At 37.6% G+C, this 25,497-nt stretch overlaps 2 protein-coding genes across 5 annotated transcripts in view; one reads left to right on the forward strand and one right to left on the reverse strand.

The window, feature by feature from the left end:
- The first annotated feature begins 1,244 nt into the window (after positions 1-1,244).
- tmem14ca (transmembrane protein 14Ca) lies at positions 1,245-8,658 on the forward strand. The gene is made up of 5 exons (XM_088322114.1): positions 1,245-1,334; positions 3,665-3,749; positions 6,303-6,404; positions 6,487-6,574; positions 8,441-8,658. The coding sequence occupies exons 2-5, from the start codon at positions 3,674-3,676 to the stop codon at positions 8,496-8,498; spliced, it is 324 nt and encodes a 107-aa protein (XP_088178240.1). The 5' UTR covers positions 1,245-1,334; positions 3,665-3,673; the 3' UTR covers positions 8,499-8,658.
- Positions 8,659-8,672: 14 nt separating this feature from the next.
- Positions 8,673-25,497, reverse strand: part of mak (male germ cell-associated kinase) — a 32,389-nt gene continuing 15,564 nt past the window's right edge. For 2 of the 4 annotated variants that reach the window (XM_088322115.1, XM_088322116.1), the window contains exons 6-14: positions 25,313-25,445; positions 25,066-25,237; positions 23,248-23,415; positions 22,929-23,174; positions 21,143-21,342; positions 18,816-18,955; positions 18,596-18,742; positions 15,693-15,812; positions 8,673-14,052 (exon numbers count right to left, since the gene is read on the reverse strand). In XM_088322115.1, coding sequence (XP_088178241.1) covers positions 13,889-14,052; positions 15,693-15,812; positions 18,596-18,742; positions 18,816-18,955; positions 21,143-21,342; positions 22,929-23,174; positions 23,248-23,415; positions 25,066-25,237; positions 25,313-25,445 — 1,490 coding nt within the window. In that variant the 3' untranslated portion in view covers positions 8,673-13,888. Of the gene's footprint in view, positions 14,053-14,162; positions 14,253-15,692; positions 15,813-18,595; positions 18,743-18,815; positions 18,956-21,142; positions 21,343-22,928; positions 23,175-23,247; positions 23,416-25,065; positions 25,238-25,312; positions 25,446-25,497 lie in introns of all 4 variants that reach the window. The other 2 variants (XR_015847549.1, XM_088322117.1) reach the window with 2 other exon arrangements.

A 25,497-nucleotide genomic window follows, 5' to 3' on the forward strand; every position in this document is an offset into this window, starting at 1 on the left:
CCTTCTGGCCACTGAGACTTGGGCCGTGGAGGCTCTATGTCTTTTCTTTCTGAAGCCGGGACCAGAAACGGCCGAGTGACCGTCCCCTTGCCGCCGGGACAGGAAACAGAACCAGCCAAGGACAGGAAACGGGAGCGGCAGACAATTCTTCATTGCCAAAAAACAAAAAAGGGATAAAGGAGATGGATATTTACCGCTGGGTTCTTTGGGGGTCAGGTCATTCTATCATTTTTTGGGGCGATGGACCCATGCGGGGGAGCAAAAACTAGAAAAGTCTCTATTTTGGCCCATTCTTCTTTGCAAAATTGTTTCAAATCAGTCATATTGGAAGGTTTTCTAGCATGGAGTGCCCTTTTAAGGTCATGTCAATGGGATTTAAATCTGGACTTTGACGTAGCCACTACAGAACCTCCATTTTGTTGTTGTTTTTAGCCAGGAGTGGAGTTGCCGGTGTTGTTCCCATCATTGTACTGCTGCATGATCCAAAAGCTCTTGAGTTTGAGGGCACATGTTTTTTATAGTTTACATTTAACACGGTTCCTCAGAAATGTTTCTCCGTTTGGATACATAATTAGATTATTCATTTAAAAACATATTTTACTTTGAATAAACCTATTTTTAATAAATGACGTTTGTTTTCTAATAGATGCAAAAGCTGTGTCGGACTCCGAGGGCGGAAACGTTATGTTCTATCGCCCTCTTTTGACGGAAAGGTGTACTACACAGTAGGACTGAAGAAGAACTTCGTTTTATCCTATGGCGCCATCTTCAGCTCAAAAATAAAAGTGCACTTTACCCTCCAAAAGGATAAGGAAGATAATAAATACACAGTACAGTCAAACTTGGATAAATAACTCGTGCTTGGAGAGTCATATAATGTATTGATTAGTTTTAAAAAAGGGTACATATAAATAAAATATATAAAATAGATCGTAATACAATAATTCTAAAATACATGTTAAGGTATTCGTATATATTTAAGGCCAGTGTTTCTCAACCGATTTTTATGAACAAAGGGATTTCTTAACCTTAGAAAAATTTAAGGTAAAATATCTGTCAAAGTTGTTTAAAAATTAATTCCCGGATTTTTTCAATGCTTATTTGATGAATAAAGTAAATATATTTACATATTTTTGGGGTTAGAAAGCAACATAGTCCGTCTTACTGTGAGTAAACAGGTACCGCGTTGTGTTTGTAAGGTTCATTGTCTTAAAAAGGGGGATTGCCAACTTCAATTCCCGTCATGCAGTTCGGGAAGCATTTGTGTAACAGCAATTCATTTCCGGTAAGAAACGTAGTCTCGGCAGCGACAGAGGACAAACCTGCCTAGCAAGGTTGTATTTTTTCCACATTTTTTTGTATTATATTGACAGATCATACGTCAAATTTAACTTAACTTACTTTATTTTGAAACGCTTTTTGTTTTAAATACGTAGAAATGCTTTGAGCGTATTTATAGCTAGCACTCCCGTTTAAAATGTTCTTATCTCTGCAGCCACGCGCGTTAAATGAAACGCACTTTTTGCATAATGCGATATTGTCGGTGCATATTTATTTTATTTGTAGTAATATCCTTACAATATGCATTTTGTGTCCGTGGTTGTTTTACTATATTAGCTCTAAAATAGAGAAAATCTTGTGCATTTTAGGAGGTAGTTCAGATTATGAAATAATCAGTAAAACGTCAAGCAAAACAGGATTAATTAAAATGTTAAGTTGATTATCTAAAATCTGACCTGGGCCCCTAACAATTATACTAAATTGTTCTTCTTATTTTACTTTTATTTTAAAGTATATTTATTCAGGGTTTCCTCCAGATCCTTGAAAAGTATTAAAATGCATTGAATTTATAAATCTTAAATTAAGGCTTTAAATGGTATTAAAATGCCTTCAATCCAATTTTTGAATGTGTGAACACGAAGATATACTCGTATTTATCATTCTTCCACATCCAAAGGGTACAAAGTTTATTTTTTTTCTTAGCTTGTGTTTTTATGATGCTACACTCAATATTTGTCACGTTAAAGCAGTGTTATGTTATTCCATTTTTTTTTACACTGGATAAAAAGTCTTTCTTAATGCATCATGATACAATGCTTAATGAATGTAGCGGAAGAGTTCTTTGGAATGAGTAGTCATCTGTCAGTTTTGGCTCAGGATCCATAGAGCACTGTAAACATTTTTATTTATTGCTTTCAATTTCTAAAACGTTGGAGAGCGCTATTTTAAAATGAACGTTGGTTTAAAATTGCCACAAATTCATTTTAGTGTTTTTTTTTGTTTTGTTTTAATTGGATTTTTTTGTTGTTGTCTTGGTCTTAAGTTTTAGTTCAAAGGCATTAAAAATTCTCGATGTTAAATGGCCCTAAGCTGTCCATTACTCAAATAACAAAGAGGAAAAAAACACAGAGGATGAACTATAAAACATTGAAAAAAAATGCAGTATCTTGTATTATACGATTACATTACGTCACATCGGAATATCGGTTAGATTTCGGTTAACCGTGTAGCCCTGTGAAATACTACTTACATTAAGAATTATAGTCATGGCTGGGCAAAAAAAAAAAGAAGAAAAATGTTGCTTTTTGGTCACTTGGAGTCTCCATAGTTTGCATTCTTCTATGTGCTTTTTAGTTGCACCTCACAATACAGCGACATTCAGTGGTCAAATATTACACAGTGTCGCTTTAAAAAAATCTATCAAGATTGTGAGCGTCCAGAAAGAGTGCAAGAATCAAAATTTTATTTTTGGGGCCTAAGCAAAATCCTTAAGTTTTATCACACGGCGCTGGCACAGCATTCGCTATTAAACAAAAAAATGTTAGGTTGTGTAGACTTATTGTACATGAAATACATCAGCTTTTATTATAAATGGATATTTTCAATGCAAACTACAAGTTTAAAGTAATTTCAGGAACTTCAAGCAAAAGAAAAAAGTTCAGTCTGATGTCAAGAAACCACGAGACCTAGGTTCAAACTGAAACTACATTGGCTGATAACACAAAAATGTGCGAACGTAGACAAGCGGAGAACTGAAGTTGCGGTTTCTGGTTGACCTATACAACGCCTTAAAAAACGAACTGAAGCGGAGATTTGGCTGATAATACGAAACTGTGCAAACGTAGATGAAGATAGATGAAGTTGCAGTTGCCGGTTGACCTATACAACACCTCAAAAAACGAACGGAAACTGAGAATTGTCTGATAACACAAACATGTACGAAGGTAGACAAGCATATAGCTGAAGTTGCGGTTTCCTGTTGACCTTTACAAGGCTGAAAAATGTATAAAAATCCTGCTTCAAAATGTCACAGAGAGTCTATTGCTAAGATTGTCCGATCGAAGACCTGTACTGCGGTGGCCACCAGACTATAGTCTGCCAATGAAAGTTTCTCAAGAAGCATTTCATCTCCAGCCTCTTAATTTACCAACATTCTTCTCACCCAAAATTCAACGAAAGCGCGAAGGACAAATTCAAAATTCCAGATCCTTCTTCAGCTGGTTAACAGGTTTTAGATTGTTTGCAATGAAATGTACAAAATGTTCGCCAAGTGTAACTGTTTCCATTGTGTTGTGCATTACCATTAGAAAAAGACTTGTATAAACCTTTTTCACAATGTTGATTTTTTTTTTTCTATTTAAATGTCCTTGATGACAACCAACAGGTATCAATCATGTCTGTGGATTGGGTTGGATATGGATATGCAGCATTGGTGGCTTCAGGAGGTGTCATTGGCTATGTAAAAGCAGGTAGGTGCATCGATGCTAACTGGAGTACCATAAATTCAGGACTCCAAGACGCTAATTTTTTGCTACATTTTAAACACTGCGGTGTGAAATACTATGCCACTCCTTTGTGTTTTTCGTGGCGGCACCGAGGAAACAACAGTAAGATGCTACTTTAAAAAACGCATGCCATCTAAATACAAAACACCGCAGTGACATCCTTGAAACATTTAGGACGCCCTTCCAGAGAAATTAGTCCATGTTTTTACCAACATTTTTCAGATTATACAGAACAGGAACAAAAAACAGAGGCTTAACAGTACTTTATTCACTTTTATCTACAACATACTGACAATATTTTAACATTTACATCCACAAATCAAGTCCTCAATTTATACATCTGGATTGAACAGCTGTGGAAGTTATCTATCAAAAATGTTACACTTCCATTTTCTTATCATCAGTGTCAGTTGGCTGAAGATTCCCTTATTCTTGGGTCTTACGGGTGCTTGAAATCTTTAAAAATGTTTAAATTTTAACGTTGTGTTTTCAAGGTTTGAAAAGCGCTTGAATTTTGAATGAAGTGTTTGTAAATGCTGGAAATTGTTGCCATGTTTTTTAGCAGTCTGAATAGATATCAAATCGAAGGATAAACAGAAATCAAGTCTGCTTAAAAATGACGCAGACACGGCTGGTCTGGTGGCTTTCCTTTGCCATTCCATGTCTTTTTCTCCAGTCATTAAAGGCAGCCCGCATTAGTTTGTGTTGCATTGTCATTTAACTGTCATCGCCCCAGACGGGTTGCCCCCAAGAAGACGGGTGCATGCTACACCTAAACAGGGCTCTAAAAAATTGTGTTATCTTATCAATATTGGACATTCGTTATGGATCATGTTTAAATGATGGTAGCATTTCCCAGTAATAAATTGTAATGGGAAGAACGTCCTGCAACTGAAAATGTAAGCAACATATTACTGTAATTTTTACCCGACACCTTGATAAGGAGAGGTTTGCCTTTAAAAATAAATATATTCTCAAATTACTCAAGATCTAAATGTATGCTTTGATAAATGCTCACACAAGATTAAAAATCGCGTACGTAAATCGCAGGTATATTTGTGTATCTGCAAAACGGATGATTCACATTCGATTTCTTTTAATGGTACTAGAGAAATTGGAAAATTGAATTTGAAAGTCCTATAAAGGACTTGAATTTGGGCATGGAAAAAGGTGTACGACGGACCTTGCTTAATCCTCAGGGAACAATGACAAGTGAATGCAATATGAACCGTTACCGTGGCAACCACCAATTACGACAACAACACAAAAAGACTGTGTTGTGCTTGTCTTTGTAATGGCTATCTTGAATGGTCACATGATCCAATGCTTTTTTTGGACAAAATGCGTACACACTTCCATACAGAAATTGCATTGCAATGTTGCGTAACATTACAATCAATTGTACAAAGAAACAAATACAAAGAAAAATAAATGAACATGCCAGGGGAGAAAAAATACTAAAATGTCTAAAAATACTAAAATGTTAACAAATATTATTCGTTTTGCATTTGGTTGGGGGAAAGCTTGATAGACAAAGTGTTCTTTCACAATGAAAAAATATTAACATTTTTCTACCTGTGAATTTGCACTACTGATAGAAATGGCTTTTTTTTTTTGGTAGAGAACTGGCTCTTCCAGCTCGGCTGACTAAAATGAGGCAGCTCTTCCAGGCCCCAAATGGCTCTTTAATTGAGATATTACCAATAATGGTAAATGGACTGCCTTTATGGAGCGCTTTCAATCAGTCACTTTACAATGTTCTTCTGACTTTACCCATTCACACACACACACACACACACACACACACACACAGATAACCATGCAAAGCGCGTACCTGCCTATAGGGGGCATTATAATAAGGAAACATTATGCACAATAAAGATTAATTTTTTTTTTTTTCGATATCGTAATAGCCTTTATTTTTTCAGCCTACAGTGATCTTTTCCTTACATTTTTATAAAAACAACTTCAATGTAACACTGAATCCTTAAACACTCAACACAAAAATGTAAGTTAAAAAAAAAAAACTTGTCACTGTAAAAAAACAAACTTTGAAATACAAGAATAATATTTCAGCTTTTCAAATAACCAATTTAAAGTGGAATTCAAGATCCCTAACAAACACACGAAATTAGGCCTGGGCGATATCAACAAAAATTGTTATATTTCTTATCAGTCGATATCGTTATCATGATACTTATCACATCTTTTGCTATCACATTTTAAGTCTAGTTTCTGCCAAAATTTTGACTCTGTGTGAGCCGGTAAAGATTGTCTGGTCCTCGTCACCCTCTTCGTCTCGTGAATATGAGTCCAGAACTTGCGGTTTCATTGCATTAGCGCCCCCTGGTGGTCAGGTGGTAATTACAGCTTAACTGACCCGTTTTGTTATTCATCCCGGCAAATATTATACGAGGATAATTATCGTTGTCGTCTTATCGACGCATACATTTTGATTTAAGGGGAAACAAAATCATTAAGCAGTGACTTCTTCCGTGGTTTTTTGTTTTTCTCCAGGCAGTGTCCCCTCCCTGGCTGCCGGGCTTCTCTTCGGGGGTGTTGCGGGCGTCGGCGCATATCAGATCTCCAACGACCCCAATAATGTTTGGCTGTCACTAGGTTAGGCTTTTTTTTTTTAAACAGTACAGTCATTTTTTTTTTTGTCGATATCGGATATTTCATTTAGGGACGTGTCTTTCAGCTACATCGGGGGCGCTGACAGGTGTCATGGGCAAAAGGTTCTACGGCTCCAAGAAATTCATGCCTGCTGGTCTCATGGCAGGCGCAAGGTAGTTTGCATTGCATTTTGAATTCTTACACAAGAAGGGCAAACTCATTTTAGCTACGCACTGTAGTCAAAAACTAAGGATCGATCGATATCGATATTTTGTTTTATGAGGAGCCCGATAACAGATATTTAGAGACAATATTGGTTTGCTGTAAAAGCTTAAAAACTGGTGTAAAAAATTGGATTTAATGCAAAAAGAAACAGAATATTCATTAGAAATTCAAATACCACTTTAATAACTCTCTGGTGTCTTTTACAGTGAATACATTTGAATTTCTACACAATAATAATAATAATAATAATAATAATAATTTCCTTTGTATTGTCATTCTTTGTAACAATGTACACAGAACGAAATGTCGATACACCTGACCCGTTGTAGCGAGCCGATGCAGCCGCAGCCAACAGAGGGCGCCGCCATTTTACCAATGTTATAAGTCTTAGGTATGACTCGGCCGAGGCGCGAACCAGCGACCTCCCAGTCTCAAAGCGGGCACACTACCATCTAGGCTACTGATATGACTAAAATTTTCATTTAAACCAAAAAAACCAGTGGAGTAACTTGTATAAAGGTACATCAAAACTTAAATAACTCCCTGAATTTTTTTAGAATAAATACATAAAAAGGTCAATACATTGCTTTTGCCTTAGCTGTATGGCTAGGGATCTTTCGAAAGCTCAGTTAAATTTGGATTATGATCCAGAGTGTAAAACGTGATTATAAAATGATATTTAAGGGATTATTTCCCTCAATAAGTTTTTTGTTTCTGCTAGGTGCTGGTCCGTTTATTTGTATCCTGAAAAAAAATGTGTACCTCGAGGTCATTTCTTTACGCTCAGTTTGCTCGTACCCTGAAAGATGTGTTTGTAGGGACGTTCGTAAGTAGAGGTATGACTGTATATTCAGTGTCTGAAATTACATCTTCATGGACGGCTGGGGCGTGCATCTTTAACGTCAGGCATACAACTTGCAAAACTTCTCCGCCCGAGTGGCCAACAACTTTTTCAATTTAAAAAAAAAAAAAAAAACATTTCGAAATCTTCATCGGTTTGGAAATTTCGGAATTTCGGTTCGTTTGGTAATTTGCATACTCTGCAGCCAATCGGACCATAATTTGCATCGAATAACTTCGTGTTTCTGGACTCTCCCGAGCGTTATAAGGTCATGCATTTGCATATCATTTTCCAAAGTAGACGCACAGAGAACACAATAAAAATGGAGAAGTGGTTAGGAATCAAGCCAAAACCTCAGCCCGCAGAGGATTCAAAAGAAGCGAAGAACATTTTTGACGCTACTAAAAGTAAAAGTACATTAAAAGCATCGTGGAAAGAGGAGTTCACGTGGCTTGTAGCAGACGACGCAACGCAAACATTGCATGAATGAAGATGAGTAAATACAGGTACATACTGATGGCAGATGGAAAACCACGATATACATGCAATGAATGTTATTAGTAGATTTATAATAAACTTAATTTTAAAGTGTTGTTCTGTTATATATTCTGATTATCGATCCTTAATACTTTGCAACAATGTTTTTTTTTGCGATTAGTCGTCTTATTGTGTTTGAAGTTGTGAAAAATGGGGCAGGCAACTTTATGGCTGGGCAGGCAACTTTTCAGAGTTGTCTGCCCTGGTGTCCGGTAACTTTTTGTCATGAGTTTCAGACACTGGTATATTTATTACTGGACATGTTCAAAACAGCATCGTTTGATATGATCCAGCTTGTTTTTCTCTTGTGCTTCTCTTGGCATTGTTTCACGGGCCGGATCGAATCAGTTTGCGGGCCCGGTCCGGCCCGCGGGGTGTACCTTTGAGACGCCTGTCCTACACTCTCGATAACCAACCTTTCACTTTGTGTTCCAAGTCTTCTGATGGTGGCGAAACTCAGCATGGCACTACTAAACAAACCTCAGCAAACCTGATGACGACACATCTTGCTTCTTCCATGTGCTCTTAGAAAATGAAAGTGTTTTTTCTGGTTAATGTCAAATGATATTCCCAAAAACCTAACAGACGGAAATTCTATGGTATGTATAACTCATTTTGTAAAAACGATTGAAATAAAAATTAAGAATACACAAACAGCGTTTTTTCTTTTCACATATTTTCTTTTATTGGTGTATTTGTACAAAAAAAATACAAAAAATGTACAATACGTTGTATAAATTTAACAAATGTAGCCTATTGTTTCAGAACAGACTTGGACTAGCTGGTTAAAAACGTGGAAAAAAATGGAGGCTATGTCATTATTCCATTAAAAACAATACTTGATCATTAAAGCTAGTATATAAAATAGTACATTCCTATATAAGGCTACATGTAGATCCTTTACCACTTCTCCTTTAACCTAAAAAAATTGAATGAACTCTAAAGAATATTTTAAAAGGTTTTTGACGGAGTAGGGCAAGCACCTGTACGAGGTTCAGGTTTAGGTGCTGATACTAGTCTTTATTAGGGTGCAGTGTGAATGAATTAGGTCCCCGTAGTGGCAAGAAAATATCAGTCATAAAATTTATTGATTTAAATCAGAGGTCAGCAAGCTTTTCGGTGTAGAGTGTCACTTTTAAATTTCCTTGTAAATCAGTGTGTCTCACCTAAATTAATAACATTTTTTTATATCCAATAGAGTTGTCATTTTTCACCAGTCCAAGTATACAACATGGATATACATTGAAATCGTACAACTGACCAATTTTATCTTCAACTATTCTTGTTCATCAATCAACTAAAAACTGAATGTGAGTAACATGTGGAAAGGCCTGTAGACATCCATGACATCAACTTTTTACCACAAGAATCAACCATTCTTCATCAACAATAAACTACAATCAAAAAACAAGTGCTATGGACAGCTACCATACTATTCATCAATGAAATCTTATTGCAGAAAATATCAAAACTTGAGATTTTCACCATCAGTAAATGGTTTTCTGTGCTGAGCGATACAATGAGCAATGTGATACCTTGCTACAGTGGTGGTGTGTGTAGCAGTGACAAAAGTTTTCAGAGTGAGGGTTGTACCTGGAAACAACCCGTTCTAATGTCTCTGCCTTGTCAGACTCGTCCTTAAATTCGTGTTTATGCTTCGTCTCGAAATGACGCTTAACACTTGATGTTTGAGGTACAACGCTCTCGAGCATAATGCACAAACAGCACAGTCATTTTTTGCTCAAAGCCTCAGTCCTCTGTCCACGCTGGCTGAAAAGAACGATTTTTTTTTCGCTGGAGGAGCTGTTGTGATTCGTTCATTTATCGCCTGTGTTTTGTTGGCTGGGTTAAAACACGGATCTTTCCTCTCCTCGCCGCCGCGCCGACACACGCTCACACATGGAGCAGAGGAGGAGGGATGCTACCGTAAAGCCTCTAAACAGCACGGTGCCCGACTGAAAATGTCTAAATTTCAGGTAAAAATGCGCATTTATAAAAAAAAAAAAAAAAGCATCACTATTATTTGCCGCTGCTGGAACGCGGATCATAGGTTGCCAACCCCTGATTTAAATAAGCCAAAAACCATGAATAATATAAACCTACAAAATACTCGAAGGTCAAGAAATTAGCATGTATTTTGAGCTTCACCCAGAGGAAGCTGACATAATTATCCGCCATCTTGTTGCTACGCGTAAGAAAAATGCTGCGATTTGGTCACCGTAAATCTATACTTTGTTGTGCTTTTTAGCACACTTTTTCAGTGGCGCCTACACAATAAAGCGCCCTCTAGTGGTCAAAAAATTCACACTCTCCCTTTTCATGACGATAGCGGATACCAGTAGAATATTTTGGTAGGATTTAAAAGTATTTCTTCAAAAATATCTCATTTTGTAGAAAGTAAGGGATCGTTGTGTAGTAATGGTGACTGAATCCGTCTTCGGTATCAATAACTACTTAAAAAGACGGTGTGTATCATTTGACCACTAGATGTCGCTAAATTGTATCGTGCTAATAACAAGATGGAAATATACAAACTACGGAGTCTAGTCACCAAACTGCTCAATTTTACTCCTCAATTTTTTTTTTGCCTAGCCTTCAAGGGTTTTTGGGTACCTGTAGCAGCAAGATGTCAGAAAAATATGTCAGCCCCAACTAGATGCGGTTCATATGTAAATAAATGCTAATTTCTTGACCAACAAATATTCGAAAAAATGTGTGTTCATAAGATAATTTGTACATTTGTGCTTGTTTTTTAAATCAATTGTGTTTTTTTTTATTGATTTAAGCTTTTTGATTACTACCACACTGTCCCTTTAAATGTTACGATACTGAATGTGTTGCAATAAATTGGCGCAAAAGTTGCCCATGTCATATTCTAGCGCTATCTTACAAAGACACCCAAATATTGCCCATGATTACATGACTGCTTTTAGGCTTATTATTGTTATCGCTATTATTACTGTTTGGTTGGCCGTGAAAATTGTTATTTTTATTATTTAATCAAAATATTTTTTTATATGAATGAAGTTTTTTTACTCGAGTTGCGAAATAGTACACACTGTCCCTCTAAGGTGGGGGTCGGCGACCAAAAGCTCTGGATCCACATGGCGCTTCCTAGTGGCTCCTTGGCGCTATTTGAAAATGAATTGATAATGGAAAAATATATGGTTTCTGTAGGAGGACTAACAAGACACAAACATTCTTAACGGTTTCCACTGAATATAGATGGATACAGTATATGTTTTATTCCTTTTAAGGTTCATATACGGGTTTAAATGTTTTTTGAGGCTCCAGACATATTTTTTGTGTGTTTTTTTTTTGGTCTAATATGTCGCCGCCCCCTTCTTTAAGTGTAAGGGAAATTATGGTCTAAATGTGTCTTTTATACTATATTCTATCCAATATATACTTTTACATTTATATTCCTATGGTGCTCAATAAGTGTGTGGTTTAACGATTTCGTAAACGCCTTCAGGTTCAGGAGAGTAGGTTTCCCAAGCCAAAGGAACTTTGTCTCTATAGCCACTGGTGTGCTCCCTGTCTGTTATCAAACAGGCAGGGTTGGGTAGGGTTACTTTAACTTGATTACTTTCAATTACTTTTGGATTACTCCAATACCAAATATGCTAATAAAAGACAAAATAAACTAAATATGAATAAAATGACTAAATTTTGTGCAGGCTTGGGGAGTAACGGAATACAGCGAACGGCAAAAATGATGTTTGCAAGCTGTTTGGATTTATTTTCATTTTGTTTCTGTCGCATTTTATGTTAGTTTTGCCGGAGATCAAAGAGATCAAAGCCAGGAGAGAAAGCTTACCACGCTTTGTGAGTCATCATTTTATTCATATTTAGTTTCTTTTGTCTTTTATTAGCATATTTGGTATTGGAGTAATCCAAAAGTAATTGAAAGTAATCAAGTTAAAGTAACCCTACCCAACCCTGCAAACAGGTGCACAGAACTCCTCTTGGCCACCCCAGACAACAGAAGGATAAAAGCATAAGCTTCCCAAGCCAAAGGAACTTTGTCTCTTCAATTTGGAGGCCGCTGGTAATTTTCTCAAGACTCCTATTTTCAAACAATGAACTGCTGTGATGTATCATTTATTATACTTGCACACCATCTAGCGACCGACATTATACACTGCATTTAAATATGTGATTCCGGTCTAAACCAATCAATCAGATTCATTTCCTGTGTTCGTATGAACCAATCAGATGTGTAGTTTGCTTCTTGTGTTTTACAATAAATGAGCTTCCTGAAAAAAGAAGTGGGTGTTCTTCTTCCCTCTGGAAGCACGTACCTCCGATGGAAGTGGCTATCAAAAACCTAAATCTCAGACTCAGAGAGTGTTCTTTTCTTCTTCTACTACAATCTCAAGTTTAAACTTTGACATTAAGGTATTGATTGTAGCTAATAAAGTAAAAATTCCAGTAAAATATTTTGTTGAGATTTAAATGTAGTTCTTCAAAAACCTCTGTCATTTTGTTAAAAGGGAAGAGAATTGTATGTAGTAATAGTACCCAAATGTGTCATTGGTATTAGTACTAGTTAAGGGGACATTGTGTATTATAACGCCTCCTAGTGGAAAAAAAAATGTATTATTTAATAAGAAAACTATTGATTTGAATAAGAAGCAAAAGTACATTAACTTTCATAAAAGCATGCATTTTTTAAATGTTCATACGTTCAATTTTTTTTTATTTATTTTACATAACGTGATGCTCACCTAGAGGGAGCTGACATGTTTGTCTCTCATCTTGCTGCTACGGGTACCCCCAAAAACTTTGTAAAATACTGCAGTTTGGTCACTTTAAGTCTCAACTATTATATAAGCATGCATTTTTAAAATATGAATACATTCAAAAAATGTATTTTACATAACATGATGCTCACCTAGAGGGAGCTGACATGATTGTCTGCCGTCTTGCTGCTACGTGTACCCCCCAAAACCTTGTAAATTGGTGCAGTTTGGTTACTTTGAGTCGCATCAACTATCAAAGTAACATGCATTTTTTGAATATTCATACGTTCAAAATGTTTTGATTTATTTTACATAACATGATGCTCACCTAGAGGGAGCTGACATGATTGTCTGCCATCATGCTGCTACGGGTACCCCCAAAAACCTTGTAAAATGGTAGAGTTTGGTCACTTTGAGCCTCAACTATCATAAACATGCATTTTTAAAATATGAATACGTTAAAAACATTTGTATTTTACATAACATGCTCATCCAGAGGGAGCTGACATGATTGTCTGCCATCTTGCTGCTACGGGTACCCCCCAAAACCTTGTAAAATGGTGGAGTTTGGTCACTTTGAGTCTCAGTATTTGTTGTTTTTGCTTTCTATCATTCGTTTACAGTTGCACTACAGAATACAGCAATATCTAGTGGTCAAATATTCCACAGTGTCCCTTTAACATGAAACATAGGTGATTCATAAGCCATAGAATATTCAAAATAGTCTCGTTGACGATGTTTGTGTATTGTTTGTTAAAGCCATCGCAACATCCATTTTGGCCTGGTCATCCTGGAACGGGGATCACCTCATATGTGGCCCCTTCTCAAGGTTTCTTCATTTACCTCATGTTGAGATTTTGACATTTTCCTTGCCCTCATGTAAGTTTTAGATCAGGGGATGCTGTAATACAAGTATGTAGTGTGTAAGTCTGTGCAGCCCTTTGGGACTTCTACTGATTAAGAGCTATACAAATAAACATGACTTGACTTTAGGTTTTTATATCAGTCTGAATTGTATCAAAAATCTCTAGTTTTTGGTATGAATGAGTCATTGAGATGTTATAGATGCTATCTCTGCTTAACACAAAGTTTTAAAAAAGCAATTCTGTTCATGGAAAATGAGCCATTTCCTGCAGCGACTACCGGTTTCCGCCGTACTTAGAAGTCCAGTCCACCCTGCCGTGTACCGGCTGTACTGCTGCAGCTCTAGTCAGGATATTGGCAGAATTTTTCGCTAGTGCAGAGTAGCTTCCCCCTTTCGCCACTTGATTTCTGTCCGTCTTCTTCTTCCAAGCCTCGTAATCTGGAAAAAAGTATTCAGAAAAGTCTTTTATACTTCCAGCCAGATTGTGGATTTGAAGTAGGACTCGGGAAGTATGGATGCATGTATGTGTTCAGGACACAAAGAAATACTTTCATTAGCATAACTCAAAGATGAGTTGGTCTTTGGTTTTGAACGTTTTGTTTGGTCGTTTTTATTTTCAGGAGAATAGGAACGAATGACTGAAAGGAGAAGAGTGAGTAAAGAATAACATCTGCATACACATGCTGAGAAGAAGTGTCAAACACAGAGACCAGACTTTAGTTGGTTAGCTCGAGCAGCTTTTCATCCGGCGTGAAACTTGTGAACATTTCATATAATTAGGTGTTTTTATTGTTGGACACCTGCAAAGGAGATTGCATAGGATGGCAGAGTTTTTAATTTGACTGTTTTTCTGCACTGTTGTTCGTTGTTTCGACTGTTATGCACTGTTTACGCCATTGTCACAATCGACCTGGTCGTCCTTTAGATTTTATTTTATTCTTATTTTATCTCATCTCATCTCATTAGCTACACCGCTTATCCTCAGTAGGGTCGCGGGGGTGCTGGAGCCCATCCCAGCAATCATCGGGCAGTGGGCAGGGGACACCCTGAACTGGTTGCCAGCCAATCGCAGGGCACACAGGGACAGACAACTCACTCGCTCATTCACACCTAGGGATAATTTGGACCGACCAATTCACCTGAAATGAATTCTTATTTTATGTTATACTTTAATTATTTTATATTTTATTTTGAATTTAGTTGTTTGTTAAGGGGGGAAATGGTTGAATTAATTTAAAAAAACATCCAAAATAATGACCGTACTTTTAGACTATAAGGCCTACCTTCAAAAAGTCCTCTTTTTGTGAGTTATTTCTTTCATACAGTTATGTTAAGTGCACAATAAGGCACATTAAATTAAAACTACAAGGTTGCATTAATTTATATATATATATATATATATATTATCTCATCTCATCTCATCAGCTGCACCGCTTATCCTCAGTAGGGTCGCGGGGGTGCTGGAGCCTATCCCAGCAATCATCGGGCAGTGGGAAGGGGACACCCTGGACTGGTTGCCAGCCAATCGCAGGGCACACGGGGACAGACAACTCACTCGCTCAGTCACACATATAATATATATATATATATATATATATATATATATATCAAAATCTTATGTCATGGGACAGTAACATCGTGAAATCTGATTTCACAACTAAATTACCTTAATTTGTTTATAAATTGTTACTGTTTACAGAAGCATTTTATTGTACTGTTCCGCATTTCCAGTCTATAAAGCGCACTGGATTATAAGGCACACTTCCACTTTCTGGCATTTTTTTGTGTTTTAGGTGGGCCTTGTATCCGTTACAAAAATTATTTCTCGGTACTAGTTCCTGAGACAAAGCTGTGCGTAAAAAAAAACAACTATATATATTGAAGACAGTGGATAAAACATATTGTCAACTTGGGTTATATTATTGGCTATTTTGATGATCAAAGCGTTAAAAACCAAGACTGGAGCCGAGATTGACATTTTTCTAAACATTTGAGGTTTTTTTTAGGGAAAAAACTGTTCCTTGGATCTCAAGAGGTTGAGAAACCCTGAGTTACATACGTCCCGACGAAGTTTTTACCTGAATGATGGCCGGCTAGAGGAGCTAGCTGTATCCTCTGCCCCACAGAGCCAACTTCTTTCTTCTGCAATGAAGGGATGTAGCAAGTGGACAGTTTGTATTTGGTACTCACAAAATTCCCTAAAAAGAAAGGATCCCCAAAAATTAGTCATATTTTTAAAGTGAAAACTCAAAACCTTAGTCACAATATAAATAAAGGATATTACGAACTCTTCTTGTATGACTCTTGTTTTTAGTAAGGTAACACCAACTTTACAAATAATACAGTGGATGCGGTACGAACAGGGTTGGGTAGGGTTACTTTAACTTGATTACTTTCAATTACTTTTGGATTACTCCAATACCAAATATGCTAATAAAAGACAAAATACACTAAATATGAATAAAATTACTAAATTTTTGTGCAGGCTTTGGGAGTAACGGAATACATGGAACGGCAAAAAGGATGTTGGCAAGCTGTTTGGATTTATTTTCATTTTGTTTCTGTCGCATTTTATGTTAGTTTTGCCGGAGATCAAAGAGATCAAAGCCAGAAGAGAAAGCTTGCACATTGCTCTCTGCACTATTGTAATTACAGCGTTATTGTTACAGTGTTAATGTTACTGTGTACCTGACTTGTTAACCTGACTGCCCATTTTGCACATCTGGTTAGCTACTCTTCTTGCACTATCGGCACTATGGTAAAATACTATACGTAGCCATAATACAATACAACTTTATTTATATCTGTACATTCAAGGAAACTGTGGAAACTGGGGGTCAGATGCATCGACATTTCGTTCTGTATACACGTGTACTAGAATGACAATAAAGTAGATCTGAATCTGAATCTTACCACGTGTTGTGAGTCATCATTTTATTCATATTTAGTTTATTTTGTCTTTTATTAGCATATTTGGTATTGGAGTCATCCAAAAGTAATTGAAAGTAATCCAGTTAAAGTAACCCTACCCAACCCTGGGTACGAATTATTTTGATGAAAAAGGGCATCGAGAGGCAGTGTGACTTTTCTTTAAGTGACAGATTGTAAAAAATGAAAGTCGCAGAAGGCTTTTCTTCTGTTTAATTCTGGTAAGGAGAAGTTAGGTTTTAAATTTCAAATCCTGTTTATTTGTACAGCCCTATATCACAAGAAATCTCAAAGGGCTGCACAGACCACAGACTATTACAGACCTCAGATTATTAATACAACATCCCCTGGTCTAAAACCTACAACCAAAAAGTTCAGTTTGAACAACCCAGCAAGAAAGTACTACTTAGTCAGAGAACAACCGTTCGGATTTGGCCAGTACACTCATTCACTGTCGGGACGAAGATTAGCATAGTTGCTAAAGCACCCCTGTGACAAGGACAGCTGCCAGCAGCCAACTAAGTCTTCAAAGCACCGCTTCAATGATTCTGGTCTCGACCGGGCGTTCAGGTTTGAGGACTGCAGACTGGCAAGGACCCTCAACACACTGAAACCAGAGTTCTTCACAATAGTTCCAGGTATTGATTGATGTGAATGAAAGGGTAATTAGGTCAAATTACATCAGAAAACCATTTGAATTAAGCCAACTATGTTGTTTTTCCATCCTAATGATGCCAGCCGAGACCCCAATCCATCTTTCTTTCTGTTTTTTTCCCCATTTTTATTTTTGATTTGATTGCTGTACCCTGTGTACCAGTCCGTCGTGGTAAAGAGGGAGCTGAGCCGAAAGGCAAAGCTCTCGATCTACCGGTGGATTTACGTTCCTACCCTCACCTATAATCATGAACTATGGGTCATGACCGAAAGAACAGGATCCCGGATACAAGTGGCTAAAATGAGTTTCCTATGTAGGGTGTCCGGGCTCTCCCTTAGAGATAAGCTGAGAAGCTCAGTCATCCAGGAGGAACTCTGTGTAGAATCACAGCTCCTCCGCATTGAGAGGAGCCAGTTGAGGTGGCTAGGGCATCTGATAAGGATGCCTGCTGGACGCCTCCCTCGGGAGGTGTTCCGGGCATGTCCCACCGGCAGGAGGCCCCGGGGGCGACCCAGGACACTCTGGAGAGACTATGTCTCTAGGCTGGACTGGGAACGCCTCGGGATCCCGTCGATGAGCTGGAGGAAGTGGCTGAGGATAGGGACGTCTTGGCTTCCCTGTTAAGGCTGCTGCCCCCGCAACCCGACCCCGGATAAGCGGAAGAAGATTGATGGATGAATAGTTAGTTTCATATTCAAGCTTCTTCTGTAGATGAACAGTAGAGATAATTATTTAAATCCGAAGGCGTGTGTGCCTTGATTATAATAGGTTGATCTTTCAAAAAAGGTGAAAATATTTCATTTAAAATGTTTGTATAGCCATCATTCAGATGAACTAAGAGGTTTTTAATCGGTTTCCCTCATAAAAGTATCTAAAAAACGTATGTGGTGCTACTCAATGGACGCACTGGACCGTGTGTACAGTAAGATCAAACATCTAGTTGGATCCGCCCATCTCTGTCTGTCCCTCACCCCCTCCTACACCCCCCCTCCGGAAGAAACAAAGCCTATACAACAAAGACAGTTAAAACATCTTCTTTGTTCCTTTATCTCTTTGTTTTCCTTATCCTCACTGTAAAATGTGGTACTGGAGTGCCATGTCCAATTTTGTTGTCACAACATATCCCATGTTGTAACAATGACAATAAATGTCTATTCTATTCTATTCTATTCTATGCAATTCGACAATCAATGTTGTTGAAACTTGAGTTGACCACCCAAATTTACTACATCTTCAACCCTTATTTTGTAGGATCCTAGAAATCAAATGATAAAAAAGTATGGCAAATTACTTCTTTGTCTAGTCGTGAAAACCAAACACTGAGTATCATCAAGATGCTGAAAACCTTCAGAATAAAGATAAGCTCTAACCAATGCTTGTGTCTTAATAACGTCTTACCCGGGTAGGCTCTGTTCACGGATATACCCGCTCCGATGGGAGCGAGTGGCTTGTTGACAACGTGGGAGGAGTTCTCCCATAAGTCTCGTAACGTCATACCTCTCAGGACCTCGTCTCCCGCATTTACCTGAGTCTTGCCGATCACACCTTGAAAAACAAGCAACGTAGATCTAGAAATTGTTGATTATTCTAATTCCACACAACACATTCAGACTCTTACCCGGCAAGTATCTCGATTGGCTTAGGTAATGCTGGCGAGCTGCAGATCCTGGGAGATTGGAGTCTCCTGGGACAGCCTTAATATAGTTGGGGAGGTTTGTAATAGTGCTAAAGGTATACAGGGGTTTATTCTCGCTGACCCTGCATAAAAAACGTAGAAAATTGCCATTCTAGATTCATCAAAAACTTTGACAGTGTTATTATTTTATGACCACTAGATGTCGCTGTGTGATGTATGCATCTGCTACAAAGGATGACTACAAACTACGGAGACTCGAAGTGATCAAAACGCATCGTTTTAGTTACTATACATTCCGAGCCTTTTGAGATTTTCAGGTACAGGCAAGATGGCGGAAAATCATGTTAGCTCCCCCTAGGGGAGCCTCATATTATATGAAATAAATCCATATTTCTCAACCAACAAGTTTTAAAAAAATGCTAGTCGACATGATGGTTCATGTATTGTTGCTTATTATTCGAATTAATATTGTTTTTTAATGAATTGAGTTGTTTTACCACCAGGAGGCACTATATAATACACAATGTCCCTTTAAAAAGGGACTTAAACATTGCTTTGCATGAGTTCTAAGCTTTTCAAAACCAATTTGATGAAATGATCTATTTATAGACAAAAAATGAGACATAAAATATACATGTAGATGTTAAGTTATTCAGAAAAATCTACCATTTTGTCGAGATTAAAAAAAAACCTTCATTAAAAAAATCTTGATTTGAATAATAAGCAAAGAAATTCATGAAATATTAGATAATTGTGCTTATTTCTTTAATAATCAGAGGTCGAGAATGTTTTCATTTTTTTCTTACATAAAAATGAGGCTCACCTAGAGGGAGCTGACATGATTTTCTGCCATCTTGCTGCTACGGGTCCTCTCAAAAACAAAACAAAAGTGAAAAGCTTGGCAAAAGAAGAGTAAAATCTTGGGGTTTGGTCACTTAGTTTCCGTAGTTTGTAATCTTCCTTGTACTTTGTAGCACTGCCTTTTAGTTGCACAGCGCAATACAGTGACATCTAGTGGTCAAATATTACACCCTGTCCCTTTAAGCCAGGGGTGTCAAACAGGCGGCCCGAGGGCCTTGTCCGGCCCGCAAGACAACGCTGAGGGAAGCGCAAGAGAAAAACGAGCTGCAGGTTGAAATATTTCCACTTGACAGCCAGGTGCCACTCACAAAGACGCTGTAGTTGTATCTCTCTCTCTGTCTCTACTTTTCTCTTTCGTTGTTCCTCTTTGTCTATGTCTCTCACTGTGTCTTTTTACCTTCTTTTGGTCTCTCTTCCTTTTTTCATTCTCTCTCCTTTCTCTGTCTCTCTCCCTTGCTTTGCCCTTTGCTCTTTCTCTCCTTTTTCTCCCTTTCTCTCTATTTCTCTTTGAATTTATTTCTTTTTCTGACTTTCTTACCCCCTCTCTCACTATTTCTCTTTTTATCTATTTTGTTTCTCACATTCTCTCTTTATCTCTCTCTTTCTTTCTTTCTCTCTCGCTCTCTCTCCCTCTCTTCCTCCATTTCCTCTCACCCTCTATCTCTCCTTTTTTCATTCTCTCTCCTTTCTCTGTCTCTCTCTCTCTTGCTTTCCCCTTTGCTCTTTCTCTCCTTTTTCTCTCTTTCTCTCTATTTCTTTGGTTTTCTTTCTTTCATTCTCTCTCTTTCTTTCCCCTCTCTCACTATTTCTCTTTTCATCTATTTTGATTCTCATATTCTCTCTCTTTGTCTCTCTCTTTCTTTTTTTCTCTCTCGCTCTCTCTTCCTCTCTCTCTTCCTCCATTTCTTCTTACCCTCCATCTCCCCCTCTTTCATTATCTCTATCTCTACTTTTCTCTTTCTTTGTTCCTCTTTGTCTATGTCTCTCAGTGTGTCTTTTTACCTTCTTTTGCTCTCTCTTCCTATTTTCATTTTCTCTCTTTTCTTTCTCTCTCCGGCCCCCAAGAGAGTGTTTGTTCTATAGTGTAGCCCCCGAGTTAAAACGAGTTTGACACCCCTGCTTCAAGCAGTATATTTAATGCGCATAGAAAAAAATCAAAATGCAAAAAGGGCAGCTCAAAAGTGTTTTTGGCAGGAAATACCTTCATAAATAAAATGAAGAAATAAAAAATAAATAGCTGGAAATAAAAATGTAGCTTGTTATTTTGAATGTTGGGGAAACTGGGGACAAAAGTGGCACTTGGTAGTACTTTTTTACTTCTACCATTTTTTATAGATCATCATTACATCTTTAACATTTGGCGGGCTGGGTACAAAAGCCTGACAGGCCACTTGTTGCCCTTGGGCCGTAGCTTGCCCACCACCTGCCCAACAACCTCCCTCACTTACTGTGTCGGATGTTTCTTTAAGTTCCTCTCCTCGTCCGAGTTCCCTAAACTCGGTTTCTTGGAGTAAAAAGCAGCCGTTTCCGATGGATCCAGATCATCCAAACTGTCCGACGTTTTGGCTAGGGTCTGGCCCCAGCGCCGTCTTCCATTTTTCACGGGGCCCCCTCCTCCATTTTGCTTTACATTGCCTGCTGCTGATTTCTGGTTGGGTTACACACAAGATAAATAATAATAATAAATAATCAATTGAATAAGATTTAAATGAATTCAAAGTGAATATAAAAACATGTAAATGAATAAGTCAGAAATACAAATAAATGGGAATAAAATACAGCAATAAAAAAAAACAAAGAAATACATAATAAACATATACAATAATATGTCAGGAATACAAATTAATATAAATAAATACAAAACTAAATCAACCAAAAAATACACACACGTTAATAAAAACAAATACATGGGAAATAAAAACAATTTACAGATGGGCGGACAATAAAAATATTAAATCATTTTTCAGAAATACAAATAAAAAATAAATCAAAACAAATAAATAAACAGATAAAGTACATAAAAAGATGGAAAATTAAAAACAGGTATAAAATAACAGTTCGGAAATACAAAAAATGGATATGAAAAAACTAAAGGCAACTGGACAAACACCGACAGATAAATGAAAATGTAATTTAAAAAATGAAAAAATAATCTAAAATTTAAAAAATAATATAAAAAATAGATAATCAAACAGATGAATAAATACATGAATAAATAATTAACATAATAATATAATTGAGAAATATAAACAAATGGAAAATTTTTAAAAACAAATCAATAAAAAATAATAAATCAATAAGTAGATTAAGAATCAAAGCCGAAATTAAAATGGCAAGTTAATACAATAATCAATGCGTATATTTTTTATTTTAGTATTTATTTTCTTATGTATTTATATATATATATATTTGATTTATTTTCTATCAAGAATTGTTTATTTGTATATAATTACAGAAATACATCTACATCAGTTTCTATTTTTATTTGCATTCATTTAATTGATTATTTACTTGTTTATAAAATAAATTGGTCAGGGATTGAAAAAGGGTAGATGGTTGTGTAGGAAGTATTGTATTTATTTGTGTATATGAGGAACTATTATTTTTGTATTAAAAAGCTGTAGAAAATGGTGTTTATATCAGCTGAAACAAAACATTAAAAGTGACAAATATTGTTGAATATATGCGGCCATGATTAAAATATTTTATTGGCAACTACGAACACAATACTAACATAAAACTTACAATTTATTTATTTTGTGTCCTTCAAAGTCTTATTAATCACCAGAGACCCCAAAGAGTTGATTCCCTCATTGTATATTTTTTGGCGATTATTAATATATTTCAGGACGACTTTCTCTGACAATTGTCTCTGGTACCATGAATAAAAATAGCGTGATGATGAAATACGTTCGACAGGAATAAATACAGTACTGACCCTGCATACTAGCGAATTTAAATCAAACGCACCACTTAAAACGCCCGATTCATGATGGAATTTCTCACAATACTGCAGACCCCGCTTCAATACATTTTCTCCTCAGATCTATACATTTTACGTAGATCACCATTTTTGACTTCAAAACTGTGAATTTCTCCTAAAAGTGAAAGATTTTGTTGCATGTATTTAGTTTAAATTTTGGCAGTTTTAGTTCCCAATAGTGGGATGAGGTAATTTTGATTAAACAGGTTGATTGTGAGAGTTTAATTCAAATTCAAAGGAATGCTCACTACCTGGTCTATTTTGCTTGGTTTGCTCACAGCTTGAGGCGAAACGATTTGCTGCAAAGGTTGATGATTCGGACTGGTTCGGGGGGACCGTTTTGGGGGTTCGGCCTCAAATGAAGGCTGTTTGGGCTCCACCTTTGACTCTGAGACCTGCTTCTGTATCGTTTGTTGGGCTTGGACCTTCTTGGCTTCTTGGCTGCGGGGACGAGGACCCAAGACCTGTCCAACCTGGAAGTAAGGGTAACGCAACGCCTAGCCGGAAAGGGCACAGAAGCAATCTGTTAACATAGTTTAAACAATTACATGTGCTCTGGGAAATATTTACCTGTACAGCGGTAGGTCGTTTTTTGGGATCCCACTGTAGCAGGTCCTTCATTAGGGTGATGGCCTCTCTGCTGGCATTGGGAATGAGCGTTTTCAGGGGGGTCGGCACACATTGAGGGAAACGGAAGTTCATGGCAGAAGCCAGTTGGTAGCCCTCTGGCCAATCCACCTAACAAAAAAAACAAACATCATAAAATACTTAACTTCTAACTTCTGCTAACTATTAATCAAGATGGCCTTTGTTTTGGTGCTGTTAAGAGCTTACAATTGTATACTCTTGTGCCCCGCTTACTACTAATCCAGATAGCCTTCACTTTAGTGCTGGGAAGCCTGCTCAAGAGCTTGCCTCCCTTCCTACATCCCTTTCATATTACAGAGTCGCATTGTATCCTTTATGTTACAAAGTTTCACTATCCTTATCGCCCATTTATTATGCCGACACACCATCTAGCGACCAGCATTAATCCCTTGTTTTCGGTCCAAACCAATCAGATTATTTTCTTGTATTCTTGTGAACACACTTAAGCCAATCAGGTGTGTTGTTCTATGCCTGTGCTTTCCAATAAATGAGCCTCTAGCCATAGGCGGAGCATGTTTTCCTTCCTGATCCGATTCTGGAAGCATGCAGCAGCTCTTTTTGTGATTTATTGTTTTAAGTATCTTCAGGGTTTTTCGTCCCGTTTGACAACTACACTTAGGATTACTTTCTATCCTATTGTTATGGGTTTTAACGCACAAAAATGCGTTTATTCGAGGAATCAACTCCTTGCCCTGAAGAATTCTCGTGCCGGCGTGATGAGGGGGCCCTATTTTTTGGCGTTATAAGCCTTAGGTACTGTCCGTAATCATGGTAAATGTGAACTCTCTACCAAATAAGACCGACGAACTGGCTGTGCTGGTGAAAAACATCAAAGCGTACAGGGAGTGCAGTTTGCTGTCTTTTACGGAAACATGGCTCACGTCTAGCATTCCGGACGCTAACGTGGAGCTACTCGGAGCTACCTAGCTTCAGCGCTGTTAGAACAGACAGAGACACAAAAGCCTGCGGGAAGCGGAGAAGAGGTGGACTCGCTATCTACGTGAACACGGGGTGGTGTAACCCTGGATACAGAGATTTCCATCTGCTGCAGGGACGTCGAACTTTTGGCCTAGCGTGTGACGTCATCCACTCCCCTGTGGCTAAATTACAACACAGCAACCCGAGGCTATCCTGTCAATCTGTTAATAAACAACAAAAGGATTCTGCTGGAAGTGTGAATTTCCCTACGGGGTTTAATAAAGTATCTATCTAGCTATCTATCTATCTATCTAATACAATCTCAAGTTTTAACCCAGACAATTAGTTGCGATCGACTTCAAATTGAATTTTTGGCACACATTTGTCATGTAAGTATTAACCACAGCAGGAATGTTCTCTCAAAGCCGTGCGTCATCTCACATGCATGCACACAAGAATATCTATGCAGTGCACTTTTTTTTTGAATAAAATAAACGTTATACGCATGACAACAAAAATCAGAGTTGGAAATAAAGCCGTTAATCATAACGCCATTATGCAACAGCGTTATCTTTTCAGTAATGCGGTAATGTAACTCATTACTTTCACTGCCATTACGATGCAGACCATTTACATTTACCTTTACAATACAGTACATAATTTCCTGAAATCATTCTGCCATCATTTTAAACTCATTATGAGTCTTCTTTTTATTTAAATAATCTCCCATGACCTTAGTTTGGAACCACTGCACCAGATGGGACTTGAGATTTTTTTTTTTTTATAGAATTTTTTTTTCAGATTTAAGTGGGATATCCTCACCTTTTTGACCGTGCCTAAAACTTGGCAAATCTTGAAAATCTCATCGACTTCACTGTTCCCGGGGAAAAGCGGCCTGAGTGTGTAGAGTTCTGCCATGATGCATCCCACAGCCCACAAGTCAATAGGGGAGCTGTAGGTACATGACCTGAGCAGAACCTCTGGCGCTCGGTACCTGGACAGAAAAACAATCTCACTTAGGGTAAATCTAAAATAAGAGAAGTGATTGACAAAAAACAGCCACTCTCACCATCTAGTTGACACATAGTCCGTGTAGGGAGGTTTGGACCGGATTTCCCGGGCCAGTCCGAAATCGGCTATTTTGACCAGTTCTGGGCCCATGCACAAGAGGTTTTCTGGCTTCATGTCTCGATGGAAGAAACCTGGAATGAACATGTGTTGTAGTAGGGAAAGTGATGGAACAAATCCTATCTA

The sequence above is a fragment of the Urocampus carinirostris genome, chromosome 18 (genome assembly GCF_059441175.1).
Source record: "Urocampus carinirostris isolate Australia breed hairy pipefish chromosome 18, RoL_Ucar_1.0, whole genome shotgun sequence".
In the NCBI taxonomy this organism is placed as follows: domain Eukaryota; kingdom Metazoa; phylum Chordata; class Actinopteri; order Syngnathiformes; family Syngnathidae; genus Urocampus; species Urocampus carinirostris.

Coding starts and splice junctions, on each gene's coding strand:
- tmem14ca (XM_088322114.1), top strand. CDS start 3,674: ATGTCTGTGGATTGGGTTGGATATGGATATGCAGCATTGGTGGCTTCA. Junction 3,750..6,302: donor CATTGGCTATGTAAAAGCAG/GTAGGTGCATCG, acceptor GTTTTTCTCCAG/GCAGTGTCCCCTCCCTGGCT. Junction 6,405..6,486: donor TAATGTTTGGCTGTCACTAG/GTTAGGCTTTTT, acceptor CGTGTCTTTCAG/CTACATCGGGGGCGCTGACA.